Source organism: Anolis sagrei, chromosome 6 (assembly GCF_037176765.1).
Source record: "Anolis sagrei isolate rAnoSag1 chromosome 6, rAnoSag1.mat, whole genome shotgun sequence".
NCBI classification, from domain to species: Eukaryota; Metazoa; Chordata; class Lepidosauria; order Squamata; family Dactyloidae; genus Anolis; species Anolis sagrei.
In genome coordinates, this window is record NC_090026.1 from 73,478,259 (window position 1) to 73,493,220 (window position 14,962).

The 14,962-nt window shown below is 39.6% G+C and overlaps 1 protein-coding gene across 1 annotated transcript in view; it reads left to right on the forward strand.

Annotated features, from left to right (window-relative positions):
* The first annotated feature begins 251 nt into the window (after positions 1–251).
* Positions 252–14,962, forward strand: part of DCLK3 (doublecortin like kinase 3) — a 30,836-nt gene continuing 16,125 nt past the window's right edge. Inside the window, exon 1 of the mRNA XM_060781674.2 lies at positions 252–389. Coding sequence (XP_060637657.2) covers positions 320–389 — 70 coding nt within the window. The 5' untranslated portion in view covers positions 252–319. The remainder of the gene's footprint in view (positions 390–14,962) is intronic.

The following is a 14,962-nucleotide window of genomic DNA, read 5'->3' on the forward strand; positions in this document are numbered from 1 at the left end:
GAGGGGCCATCCAATTGCGATTTCCTGGTTTAACACGCAGGATGATAATAGATGCTGTTAGGTTGGTGTGAGGAGAAAGAAAAGGGCGGGAAAGACGCGCGTGAGGCGGCTCTCCCTCAGCAACAGGCGAAGAGACCCGAGCGCCGCTTTGGCGCCTTTTTTGTTTTGGAGTTGAGGAAAGAGGAGGGGCCAGAGGAGGCTCTTTTGGAGGAGGGGGCGTGGCTTCTCCGCTGCCTCGCTCCGCCGAGCGCCACAGTCGCCAGAGAACTCGAGGAGGTCGGTCAGTCAGTCAGTGAGGAGAAAGCGCAGAGGCGATATCATGCCTGCCGCTGCGCCACCGCCTCCTTTGCCGGGGGGAACCTGCAGCTGCCCTCATTCCCACCAACCAGGTAAGTGTGGGACTTTTCATATTTCCCCCCTCTGTTTTGATTGGTATGGTCTCAGGAGAAGGCAGCGGGGTCTCGGCTGTCCTGCTGGCAGAGGCGAAGGGTCCAGCCAGGAGCGCGCATGCGCGCGCTCCTGGCTGGACCCTTCGCCTCTGCCAGCAGGACAGCCGAGACCCCGCTGCCTTCTCCTCGGATGAGACCAGCTCTTCCCCTTCCCTTCTTCTCATCTCTCCCTCTGCGTGGATCCCCGCCTCCCTCTTCCCCCAATTTCAAATCCAGGCTGCTGTCTGCTCTCATTCCTTCTTGCCGAAGGGAGATCTGAGGGGGGAAAACGTGCCCAAGGAAAACGTGGCGGAGTGAATCCCTCTCCCGCCTACGATGGACGAGCCAGATGCCTAGGCAACTCTTCCTCCTCCTCAGCATCCCCTCCCCTTCCCTGTCACTCCTTATTATTCAGAAGACCCAACTCTCGCCTTTTGTGGGGTGACTTGGGAGGACTGACGCCCACTCACTCACTCAATGGGATTTTCCATCGCAGAGATGGTGACATAGACTGAAGTGGTCTAACTTTTTTGGGGGAGAGATTTCCTCTGCTTGGAAGAAGTAGTCTTTGTTATCTGCAACTCCCAAAACTCTCTTCAAAAGCATCTCTATCTATCTATCTATCTATCTATCTATCTATCTATCTGTGAGAGCCGTTCAGCAGTGGAACTCTCTGCCCGGAGTGTGGTGGAGGCTCTGGATGGCCATCTGTTGGGGGTGATTTGAATGCAATATTCCTGCTTCTTGGCAGGGGGTTGGACTGGATGGCCCATGAGGTCTCTTCCAACTCTTTGATTCTATCTATCTATCTATCTATCTATCTATCTATCTATCTATCTATCTATCTATCTGTGAGAGCTGTTCAGCAGTGGAACTCTCAGCCCTGGAGTGTGGTGGAGGCTCCTTCTTTGGAAGCTTTTAAACAGAGGCTGGATGGCCATCTGTCAGGGGTGATTTGAAAACAATATTCCTGCTTCTTGGCAGGGGGTTGCACTGGATGGCCATGAGGTCTCTTCCAACTCTTTGATTCTATGATTCTATCTATCTATCTATCTATCTTCCTATCCTATCCTATCCTATCCTATCCTATTTATTTATTTATTATTTATTTATATTAATATTTATATTATTAATTATAATATTATAATATTTATTATTATTATATTTATTATTATTTATATGTTATTTATTTATTTATTTATTATCAGTTCTATTTATTTATTTACTTACTGTATGTTTACCCTGCTCTATCTCAACCCCAGGGGGGACTCAAAGCTGCTTCCGAATTGGCAATAATTCAATGGCACAATACACATAAACATTCAATATATATTATTTATTAAAATCAATAATAAATAATAAAAACCATAACATACTGTGTCCAATTCTGGGCACCATAATTTAAAGGGAGATGTTTAGGCTGCAGAAGAAATGGCTGAGAGGAGATACGATGAGGGCCATTAAAATCAGTAATAAATCATAAAAACTACAATGTACTGTGTCCAGTTCTGGGCACCACAATTTAAAGGGAGATGTTGACAAGCTGGAATGTGTCCAGAGAAAGAGGGCGTCTAAAATGATCAAGGGTCTGGAGAACAAGCCCTATGAGGAGTGGCTTAAAGATCCAGGCATGTTTAGCCTGCAGAAGAAATGGCTAAGAGGAGATATGATGAGGGCCATTAAAATCAATAATAAATCATAAAAACCATGGCTTACTGTGTCCCGCTCTGGGCACCACAATTTAAATGTGTTCAGAGAAAGAGGGTGACTAAAATGAACAAGGGTCTGGAGAACAAGTCCTATGAGGAGCGGCTTAAAGAGCCAGGCATGTTTAGCCTGCAGAAGAGAAGGCTGAGTGGAGGCATGATGGCCATGTTTAAATATGTGAGGGGAAATCATAGGGAGGAGGGAGCAAACTTGGTTTCTGCTGCCCTGGAGACTAGGACGTGGAACAGTGGCTTCGAACTACAGGAAAGGAGATTCCCCCTGAACATTGGGAAGAACTTCCTAACTGTGAGTCCTGTTCAGCAGTGGAACTCTCTGCCCCAGAGTGTGGTGGAGGCTCCTTCTTTGGAGGCTTTTAAACAGAGGCTGGATGGCCATCTGTTGGGGGTGCTTTGAATTCGATTCTCCTGCTTCTTGGCAGGGAGTTGGACTGGATAGCCCACGAGGTTTCTTCCAATTCTATGATTCTATATCAATATATTAAATAACAGGTTATTCTAGTTCTTTATTCTAGCTCTGCTTCTATTTTGGGGCACATCCACAGTGTTGAATTCTACAGTTTAACAGCACTTAAAAATGCCATGGCTCAATTTTATGGAATACTGGAACCTCTTCCTCTTCCTCTTCCATGCAGCTGAATAAAATCCCACATTCTCTGCTTTAAACTGGGATATATCCCAGTTGAAAGCAGATATTGTGGGATTTTCTGCCTTGATATTTTGGGTTATATGGTTGTGTAGAAGGGCCCTGAGTGTTTTTGTTTGGTGAGGCACTCTTTGAAGGCTAAAGAGCCTGTGAAACTACGACTCCTATAATTCCATAGCATTGAGGCAGGGCAGTTAAAGTGGTGTCAAACTACATTAATGACAGTATAGATTCCCCCATGAGGAACTTTTCACTGATTTACCCGAGGCCCCTTCCACACAGTTGTATAAAATCCACTTTGAAGTAGATTATATGACAGTGTGGACTCAGATAAACAGTTCAAAGCAGATATTGTGGACTATCTGCCTTGATATTCTGAGTTATATGGCTGTGTGGAAGGGCCCTGTGTGTTCAAGATTTTAGCAAGGCTCCTGACATAAGGGGATATTCCAGATCCATCATTCATACAATTGCCATAAATCAAAGCTGACTTCATTGAAATTAACAGCAAAGTCTATTGATTTATAAATCTTATATACTGACTTCCTTCAAGGTATTTAGATGTGATAGTTACCTGCTTTTAGAGAATAAGATGACAACCAGTTCACTGAATAGACTACTAACTAATTTCTGATGAACCTGAATGTCAGACCAGAAAATCTCAATTTGTTCTAACAAGGTGATGTTATGTATGGTGATGATGAAATCACTTCCTATAACTCCTCTCATATCTAACAATAGCTCGAAGCATCTGAGATTACGCACCCACTCACTTAACATTAGTTATGACTAGTTTAGATACCCAGCAATGCCTGGGTTACGTCTTCTGAAATGCTGTTTATCAGAAATAGTCGTTCTTTGCTTTTGATTTTATGAAAGCTTCCATTCACAAATGCATAAGAATGTGGGTGAACTACAATCCCCAACATAGTGTATGAATTTCCACCAAAGCCCGGCAGCATTCAAAGTAAGTCATGGGGATGGGGTCTGTGTCCCAATTTTGGTCCATTGTTGGGGTTCAAACGGGTCTCTGGGTGGTGTATTGGAGTGTTTTGGGGGTGCTTTTGGGTGTATTGGTGTATTAGAGGTGCATTAGTGGTGTATTAATGGTATATTAGTGGCATATTGGTGTATTCAAGGTATATTGGTGACCCTCCTATCCTTTTGACATTTTATCCCTTGTTCATGATGGGTACGTGTGCCAAACTTGGTCTCTTGATGTGTGTGGACTGCAACTCCCATAATCTTGGGTCCATTCTCACAAATTCCACCAGTATTTTCTGTTGATCATGGGGGTCTGTGTGTCATGTTTGGTCTAGAGATAAATCATTGGTAGGACTCACAGTGGTCTTTGAATGTGGATGGACTGCAACTCCCATAATCTTGGGTCCCCTGAAACCCCCAAATATTTGCAGTTGGTCATAGAGGGTCTGTGTGCCACATTTGGTCCAGATCTGTCATTGGTGGGAGTCACATGGCTCTTTGGAAATTGGAGCCGTCTTGGAAATCACCCACAAATTTATTTATTTATTTATTTATTTATTTATTTATTTATTTATTTACTGTATTTGTATACCACCTTTCTCAGCCTTTCTCAGTTTGTGATTATACCCACATATACACAGACTTTGACTTTTATTATACTAATAACTTAAGTACCTGGCAATGCTTGGGTTAGGTATTTTGTAAGGAGGAATATAGTAATTTTTCAGTTAGACCATAAATATTTCCAGGTTGTCTGTAAAAAGCAGACCATAAAACACTAGCCCTATTTTTTTTTACTGAGGCAGGTTATTTCTTCTTCATTTCCTCACTTATTCTCCTTTACACTATTAGTACTTTACACTGTTAGTACAATGTAATATTATCCACTAGGATAATGTTTCTCAAACTTCTTGAAATGAAGAATCTCTTTGCCAGTAAACTTAACTGCATTTCTCTGGCATTTTAGCCATCATTTATAAAGTTGAGTATATGGAACAATGGTGGCTGGTGGTTGCTCTATCAGTGGAGTCGGGGAATCCAATCCATACCAGATTTTCAGATCTTAAAGGAGAGCTGCCAGATGCTAACCCCTATCCTCAAATTTCAGCACCTTGGATAGCTCTCTGGCAAGGATTCACTGCCCAGTCTGACAGAAAAATCACCAGCTGACGGCGACATGGAGAACTTAATATGCTGCTATGCACATATTTTTGTGATTGAGGATTTATGGATAGGGGTATTTATGTCACAACAGGCTGTTCTTAGTGTGTGTCAACCACATTAATTTTCTTAGGCAAGTAATTGTTAGGGGTAGTTTTTCCAGTTTCTTCTTCAGAAATATAACACCTAGTATTCTTTGGCAGCACCCCTTCCTAATGCCCAACTCTGTTGGAACTTTTTCCCTAAATAATGATGTGAGAATGGGACAATGGCGCCCCCTCCACCAGTCAATCAGAAATACCCTGTTTGTCTACCTAGGTCTTGGTTTGGAGGGTGGGGGGCACTGTGGAGGAATGCCCAATACTGAGTCTCATTTAGGAGAGAGAAGCAGGATATAAATAAATAATAATAGCATCAGGATCCTGGACATCTTAGAATTTTGAATTCCCATGAGAAGATAATATCTATCCCACATTTTAAAATATTTTTCATTGTGAGAGTTAATGTGAGCCATTTCTATCAAAACAAAATGAGACTATTTTTCTTCATCTCTGTGCAGAATTGTGAATGTAGTCTTTGATACTATTTACTTCAGCGTGGGAAGTACCATGTGAGTTGTTCTATGGCAAAACAGCAAAGAGTACCTTTTTTAATGCCACCTCCATCTAGCTTCATTTTATACATAGATAAAAGCAGCAGTTGTTGTGATTTGCTTCATGATTTCCTAATGAGTTTTCCCCCCTGTAGTTTGTATTTCTTCAAAACAGTAGACTAATTAGGAAGGCCTGTGGTACATTTTTGCTATGTATGGTGGAAGAATCATGGTTCAGTGGGAGAAAAAAAGGAAATAATGCCTTGCAGATCTGAAGACAAGCTATATTTCTAAGTAAATCCTCAAGCTCTTGAACTTCCAACAGGCAGCTAAAATGATGTTATTTTGTATTTACTTTGGTTCTATAAACTGCTCTAGCTTCTCTTAAGTGCTTGGTATTACATTTTTTATCCATAATTTAAATGGTTTATCACTTTGGGAGTCCTGGTGAGCTTAAACATGATATATAAAAGCCATAAAGAAACAAACAAATGCATACTTTTATGCAAACCGTATAAAGTTTAATAGCAGTTTTAATATTCCTCGCCCTCCTCTTTGTCATTCTGCTCACTTGTAGGAGAATCCCGATATTTAACATGAAATCTGAACCAGGTCATAATCTTATGATAAAAAGTTAATTTTCTTTGTTGTCATGGTATAACTGTTGGTATAATGTTAGTATGTTCATATATTCATGGTTTGAGATTTTTTGATGGACGGTGGCTACAAGGTAAATAAGTTTTTAAACATTTCTCAAAAAAATTGCAGGAAAATTTGAATCTGATTCTCTGGGTTCGAAGAGCAAGGTTGTCCATTTATTGTTTTAAAAGATAACAAAGTTGAGTTTAGCAAAATTAAGTAGGTGGTTTATTATTTGGAAAACTGGAGACATGACTAAGGAAATGAAATGAAATCTGAATTGATTCCTTGGTAATTGTTTTAAAGGTGGGGAAAACCCAATGCATATTATAGTTCTGATGAAAAAAAGTTCTTTAGAAAGTACACTCGATTTCAAATACAGAGACTTTAAATGAGAATAAAAGGTGTCATACAAAATGAGAGAACAGGTTTGGGAATCTGCAGTCATTTCAAAGGTGAGCATATTTGTTCTAATATGAAATAAATTAGCTATAGTTAGTTGAGAGATAAGCAAACAAGTTTGTGAAAAACCTAACAGCAGCTATGTGTGTTTTCCAGTCATGCATATCAGCGTTTAGAAGAACCTTAGATTGCATACATGTCATGTTCTGCTGGTGTTAAATATTAAGTTAAAGAAGCACTTAGCCACAGAAAAAGAAGAGCCTGATGAGAGAGAACCTAAATGAAGTCTTTATGCTATCTCAAAGCTAGCCACTTACAGCCTTGAGAGTTGTTGCCTTTAGTTCGCTCTTCAATCAATTCTGTCAATTTTCTTTATATGTCTGCCCCAGTCCTCCAGCAGTTGTTGTTAGTTTTTGCATAGCTGTTTATATGATACACATGTACAAAGCTTGGTTTTGTAACATAAACAGATTGACATATGATTTCAATATTGTAAATAGAGGCATGGACATTGGAGGACTGAGTGTATGGATGGTGTGAGTGGCTTCCTTACAGTGATATTTGATCAAATGCTTTATCCTTCCTGATGAAATGAAAGTATTTTCCGGTGTCTAAAATTTTAATACACACAAATACAAAACAAATAAACAATTTGAACAACTGATGCTATATTGGAGGGGTAACAAACAGTTCATATAGAGCAGGCATGGGCAAACTTTGGCCCTCTCGGTGTTTTGGACTTCCACAATTCCTGGCCTTAGGCCCCGTCCTTTTCCCTCTTAAGTGGCTGACGAGGAAAAGAAAGGGGCCTGAGGCCAGGTATTGTGGGAGTTGAAGTCCAAAACACCAGGAGGGCCAAAGTTTGCCCATGCCTGATATAGAGCATTTTTCTTCTTGCGTTTAAGCTCTGAGTTACAGACAGTACTTGGGTTATGAACAAGACAGATTCTGTAGATTTGTTCTTAAGTTGGATTTGTATGTAAGTTAGAACAGCTATAGTTTTTAAATGTAACTCCAGCCACACACACACACACACACACACACACACACACACACACACAGCTACCTAGCTAGCTAGCTTTGGATAGCATATGGAAATGTTAATTCCCTGTAACATATGTTTTTCTGTCTGTACTCCTATTCAGAAGATTTCCCCTGACTTCATATTAGGCCTGTGTGATCAATGAAAAAAAAATGTTTCAATGGTCATTACTAAATAAAGAGGGAGGGAGAATAATTTCTAAAGTGTTTCTAAAATATTGTTGGGGTTTGTATTGTAACTATAACAATATAATGATTTTTTCGTTTACTTTTTTGTGAAGTAATTGCACAAGGGGTGTGTGTCCAGGGCTCCTTTCTCCCTCATTTTTAGAGCTATTGGGATGAAACTTACTACAATTGTACAACACATTTACCACTGCCCCCCTCCTCCGCCCCGCCCAAAGTTTCAAAATGCTTCACGCATGTACTAATTTTGGGGAATTTAAAAAAGTTTTATGAACAACATTTTAAAAAAATCTACAAGAGCTATTTCTATTTTCACTTAAACAACATAAACAACATACCATTCCACCCACCCTCCCCAAATTTCAGAAAGATTTCCACATTACCTTCAGGTCAGCAATGCCTGACTTTTCTCTCTCCAAGTTTTAAAACGCACGTGCCTTCAGGCCAGCAGGGCTTGGGTTTTCCCTCTCCAGGTTGGAGAAATTACTTTTAAAATGCAGGGTCTGTATTGACTCCAGGTCAGCAGGGCCAGATAATTCAAAAGGCCCCAGCCTAAACTACAGAATATTGGGACTGCCTGCGTTAAAGCCTCAATGTGTGTGTGGTCCCTACCTGTCTCTCTGGCCCAGCCATAGGGGCTTTTTTCTAGCCTGGCCATGCAGGCATTCCCTCTCCCTTTGTGGTAAGAGCAGGGCTTCTCCCTGGACTCCTGGAGACCTGGAGCCATTGACAAGACTTTCATGACTCATCTGAAAGTCATAAGTCAGTGTTTAGGATCTTAAGTTTCTTGCATGGGCACCCCTTGTGTTTCTTAATATCACTTCATATGCACGAATCTTACAAAATAGATAGGACAAACGGGTTACAAACTAAGTTTTGCACAGCCCTACTTTCTCTCCCTACCACAGTTGGATTTTGAAATTTTTGGGGTTGTGGAAACAAGAAATAGTGATAAAGCTTCAGTGGAGGCACCTTTTCCTTGTGATAGCTCTTACGAGAGTGAATTTCCCTTCCTAGGGGTAGATTTCCTTTTACTTCCTGTTTCAGGGATAGGAAGTAAGATTAAATCTTTCAGTCAGTACATATTCCTCCTTTTCCTTGCTTTGTGACTCAAGACAACTTACAAAAATGAAAATAAATATTCATATCAGTAAACTGTCAAGGATTGAAATATAATAAAATCATGAGTAGGTTTGAATCAAAATATTTGTAACTTTAAAATGCTATTCATTTCAATGGGCCTACTTTAGAAAGGAGTGGGGTTGACTTTAGCCCCTTGTATCTTCTAAGAAATTTTTACAGGGAAACTAATTGGTGAAACAAAAAAAGTGTTTAGAGTTATGAATGATTTGCATCTGTGTAGAACTGACCATGTTATATTGTCTGTAATGCATGTCTCAATCATAATGAACTAGAAGAATGATTAGTTTAACTGACCTGATCAGCAATTGGTTCTATATTCAAAGCATTTACATTGGCTTTTGTCATTATTTATTTATATTTTTAATTCCCAGCTGTTAGAATAATATTCTGAGTAAAAATGAGTGATTCTTCTCAAATGTTTTATTGTGATGTGAAAAATTATGAAAAATTATTTTCCTATGAAGGGGGGGGGGGGGGAGTTGACAGCAAATAAATAAATAAAAATAAAATCAAAGGATAAAAAACAAGATGTGCTTCAAGTCAAGGAGAAATGTTTACAAATAAAAAAAACTCTGTAGCTCTGTTGGTTTCCAAGGAAATAGTTCCTGTCAGTGAGCAGAGAAGAAGAAAGAGACAGAAAGAAGAGGCCTGATTAGTTTGAAAAATTAAAATATGTGCATTCATTATGCTTTTCTTGACAAGAACTGAAGGAAATTCGAGGGACATTGCCCTCTTTTTAATAACTTTATTATGGTATATTTAATAACTGACTGAAATTATAAATGACATGTACAAAGACAGGGTTTCCCCCTTCCACCTTTCCTTCTAGATATTTTCTCTTCATCAGCCTCAGGTCTTTCTCCCATAAAACAGGTTAATTAATGATAAAAAGTCTGGTAGTACCTGAAAACAAAAGTTTTCTCCAGTTCAGTTCCTTATGGAGACAGAACACAATTGGGCAATTTTATATTGAATAATATATCTATGCCTGTCAATCTGTTCAGTGAGAACAAACAAGTGGATTATTGCTTGGTATTAAGTTTATTCAACATTGTTTTTTCTGCTATTTTGCCCTGAGGAACGACAACATTCTCCCTGATGTATAGCTAGAAATCTGAAGATGTCAATTCTTTATTACTTTGGTTTTCCCCAGCTTTTCATGCTTACATTTTTAATAAGGTAGTTGCACTTCATATATACCTACACATTGTTTTCTCTGCCCTGCTAATGCTGCACAAAGAATGACATTTTACTTACAATTGAGAGTAGAAAAGAGCTGGAAATTTGTTAGGGCAAACAGAAGAATATTGGATAGAAAATGAAGTTGTTGTAGATCTGTCTACATGACTGCATCCATTTATGTGACCTCCTCACATTCTGAAATAATCAGCACATTGTTTGTCTATATATTCAAATGCTTAAGAAAAAAAGGAAAGTTTGTGAAATAAATAATTAAGTAATCTTGGGTATGCAAAGATGTGCTCTTTCAGGACTTGCAGTAGTTATATTTCAAACAATGTATCTTACCAATTGCAACCCTCTGCCCTGGGCCAACTCAGAATCTCTAGAAAGAATAGCAAATTCATCTGAAGTACACTGAGGGTTTACCTATACAAACCCAAAAACTTGAAGGACAGAAATCACTCCTGGATGTCCACATGATATCTAGGACTTCATGTCTTTAATAATAATAAATGATAATAAACTTTATTTGTTTACAAATAAAAAAACTCTGTAGCTCTGTTGGTTTCCAAGGAAATAGTGGGGGATAATCCAGAGTGAACCAGTTTAGCCTTTCATTTTCAGATTAGGAATCACAGAGCAGCCCTCCAGGAAGAGCATGGACAGCAGACTGGCTCTGATGTAAACCAGTCTTGGCCTGATTGGACACAGCCAAAGCCTTTACCAAAACAGATCACGAGCAGACAGATCTTTCAGCTAAGTGGGGCTATGGGGCTGAGTGGCATTCTACCTCACAAATCAGGCAAGAGCTGACAGCAGCAGCTCCTCCATTCTTCTTCCTTTTTGTGGTGTGTGCTGATTGGGACTTCAGTTCCCAGAACCCCTCTTGTTTTTTTAAAAAAATGTTATGGTTAAAACTTTTAAAATTTCTCAAAATCAGTGGATTGGTGAAACGTTCTGAAACTTGGCATGCTTGCAGCCATAAATGTGGCCTACAAGTGAGGCAAGTTTAATGATAAGCGTGGGTCCCCCTGTTATGATCTGGTCATCAATCATAATAAAGTTACTCACGATAAGCCTAAAAATGATAGAGAAACGAGCCTCTAAAATTTGACCATTGGTGCCAATGGACTGAATCTTGCTGGAATGAAAATGGCTCCCCCCTCCTGATTTTGGGAATTTCCCAGAAAAGAGAACCGGGGAGCTGAAAACATTACAGTTTTTGGGTGTTGTGCACAACCCTACTACCATATAATCAAGTTCAAATCAGATAATATGGATTCAGAAACTGAATTATATGGTGGAGTAGATGGCTCTCCATGATTATTCTGTGGTCTCCATGACCATTCAGAGCATTTCTGTTCTGGACTGGCCCCAAAATAATTAGCAAGTATAGACAAGGGCTAGCTTGGGGGACCACGGATAGCCTACATTGACAAGAAGCTGTCTTTTGTTTCTTCAGACGCAGGTAGAACTCCTTACCAAGCCCAGCTGAAGATGCCAGGGATTGAACACAAGATCTTTTGCATGTAAATACACAATCTTTAGATTTATGAGCAAAGATATACCGGCAGGGAATCCTAGTCTGTAAATGAAAGCTGTTGATTTCACAGTCAATGCTCTCTAAGACTTTAAGAGGATATGTAAGTAATTCCAAAGAGAGAGAGAAACACACTGTGCTTCTCTGAAAGTAGATAGTCCCTTGTGAGTAACACATTTTCCCAAGTCGTTTTCTGTCAAAGCACCATGGAATTAACGTGATAGCTAGAATATATTCTTTCCACAGTAATCATGCCCTTTTGTTCTTTGCTCCCCCTCCCAAGGTTTTTTTTGTTAAAACTAATTTCCACTTTATGGGAAATGATGGGCTTCAAAACCCGAACTCTTTCTGGTGCCACTGGAGCAAAATTAAATGTAATTAGCTGCAGAACACTGCAGGAAATTGAACAGACTCCTTTGGAACCTGCTCCTGTTTTAAATCAGTGGGAGACTGAAGAGTCTGTTCCACGGGTGAAAGCTTTCTTACAGATTAAATGAGCTGATAATTTAGAAACACCCATCACAAACTCCAAGCCTTGCCTTCAGAGAAAAGGATAGCCTGACACTTTACATTAGTTTATTAAATTATGTACAGCTTTGTATGTCTAAAAGTTGTTTATCTTCCTTAGATCTGATTTATTTCACTGCGAATTAAAATAGGGAACATTTCCTGACTTCCTTCTGTTGCAAGCATAATTTTATTTGGTCTAATCATAATGCTAATGCAGGTAATTACCTGTCCACATAAAAAAGACTTTCATTCTCAAAATGGCCTGTCACTCAGGTCGCTTGTATGTACTATTAAACATTCTGAGGCATTGCAATAATATAGGCTGCATTGTAACTGGATTTCAGCCTTCTGTTCAGCACTTACATATAAGTTTGGATCAGAAACCACTTTTAAGTTGTCACTTTGTAAGAGCAGAGCCAGTGATTACAGTAGTGGCTAGATCCTTTCCCAACCATGATGATTGTGATGATGATAATTGTTAATACATTTTATTTCTTACCTGTCTCCCCAAGACTCAAGGCAGGATTCAGTATACCTTAAAATAAATAACACATAAAACCGTTTAAAAATGAAAGATTGAGAATACATAATATTCCTTACTTAGGCGATCCCTCGTTGTTCGAGTAGGATAATCTTCCAGGGTGGGTCCGTAGGTGACTATGGAGCCCTAGTCTTGATCTGCATCGTCTCCCACAGTGAGGGCATTGGTTTCCAGGTGGAAGGCGGTCCCGGTTGGGGTTGGCTTGACGCGCCTTGCTTTTGGCATGTTTCTCTCTTTCGCCCTCCATTCATGCCTCTTCAAATTCTGCAGCACTGCTGGTCACAGCTGACCTCCAGCTGGAGCGCTCACAGGCCAGGGCTTCCCAGTTGTCAGTATCTATGCAATATAAACACAAATCATTACAGATATCTTAACATAATCTTTTAAATACCAGTTTCATAGTTTGAAATTGATTGGGTATTCCTGCAGAAGAGAAGATTCTTTAATGTCCTTCAAAAAAATGGATGGCAATGGAAAAGTTGCTATGGGTGCTTCCATATGAGGTCTTTGTTGTACATCACATTCGATGCCAACTGCAAATACAGTAGGCTGTACTAGAGTTGCCAAAGTGAAAACTGGAGAAGGCCTCCGTACCTTTTGTAATTGTGTAGAAGAGGGAATATCAGTAGGTGTTGCCTATTATCTGGTTGTCTGACAATCAACACATGCTGAAATTCTGTCTTCTAAGCAACCATTGAAGATGTAGTAGTTGTTTCTAGTTTTCAGTCAGTCAGTCCTAAGCTAGTGATCACTATCTTCAATTTGTAACTTACGTTTCCCAAATTTTCCACTTTTCCCTTCTCTTAAAAGGATAGTTGCTATTCTGGATTTCCCATTACTCCTTCCAGCTTTTTTTACCAGACACATCTGTTAAGGGGGAAATTAGAGAATAGCTGCACAATGGGTTTTGACTGGTAGTCGACAGGTGACTTGAAAGCATATACGCCCAGACACAGCATAATTGGGAAGAGAAAATGAAGCATCCTACTCAAACTGCCTTGAAACATTAGGAGAAGGTTACATTATGATGTCGATAAGCTCATTTTAAAATATAATTTGCTTGGATAACGGGAGCATCCTGTAAAAGTCAGATGAATACTAAATTACTCTTTTTTTTTTAAAGGAACAGCTTTTATGTGTAAAAATGTTTACATTTTCATTAGTAATGGTTTGTTTAGAAGTTCATTTTAGTATTGGATTGGTAGATACATTTCCTTTGCTTGTTTCTTTGAAGCAATGAAACCTTGTTCCATCTATGAATAAAACACATATAACTATAAATTTGCATTGAAGGAGATAGGTCTGGAAGATCGTTAGGATCACTGCACAATTAATACTAAATTATTGCATTTCCTTCTTGAGTCACATTGTTAGGTTGCATTTGATCTACATAGCAGTAAAAGAGTACCTGGGTCCTCCAGTTGACATGGGCACACATTTCCCTTCTTATTAATGGACCTTTTACTTAATTCATTAGCCCCTGCCCCCTTGCCTATATGGATTTCCACTTACTAACCCAGAGTATGGAGACAGGTTTCCGTTTGTGAGGTGTATGTAAACAATGCCAATGTAAAATTTACCTGCTGTAAAAGAATGCCCGTGATCACGTTTTGTTTCCATCTGACTAATTCAATACACTTGTCGTTTAGTGTCCTACCTTTTTCACTCCCCCTGTTTGTGCAGTCTTGTGCGCCCACAGTGTACATTGGCCATGCAAGTGCCACTGTTAATAATTTACTTTAAGGAACAGGAGACCAAAGTCAGTACAGTTCTAGAAGATTCAAGTTACATCTTACAGATAATGACTACTTGTGCATTGCAAAAGCAGCACGTGTTACATCAGGGGCCTGTGGCATACAAAGGATTTCTCTGAATTGTGCTGTGTTCAGGCATGCATATGTTAGTCAGCCTGTTCTTTATTTGTTTACATGTATTCATGCTGATACATAGTGATTTGTCAGATGGTCACAGCTTTGGAATCACGGGAGTTGTAGTTTTACAACAACAACAACAACAACAACAATTTTATTTCTTACCTGCCTCTCCCCATGTCTCAAGGTCTTTAGCCTTCTCTATCAAAAAGAGTCTCACCAAACTACAAATCCTAGGATTTTGTAACATTGAGCCATGACAGTTAAAGTGGTGTCACATTGCATTAATTCTCTAGTGCCGCTGCACCCTTGGATGGAGAATGTGCACCGATTACTGGTCTGCCTTAAGCAGCTAAATGCTTTAGGGTGGTT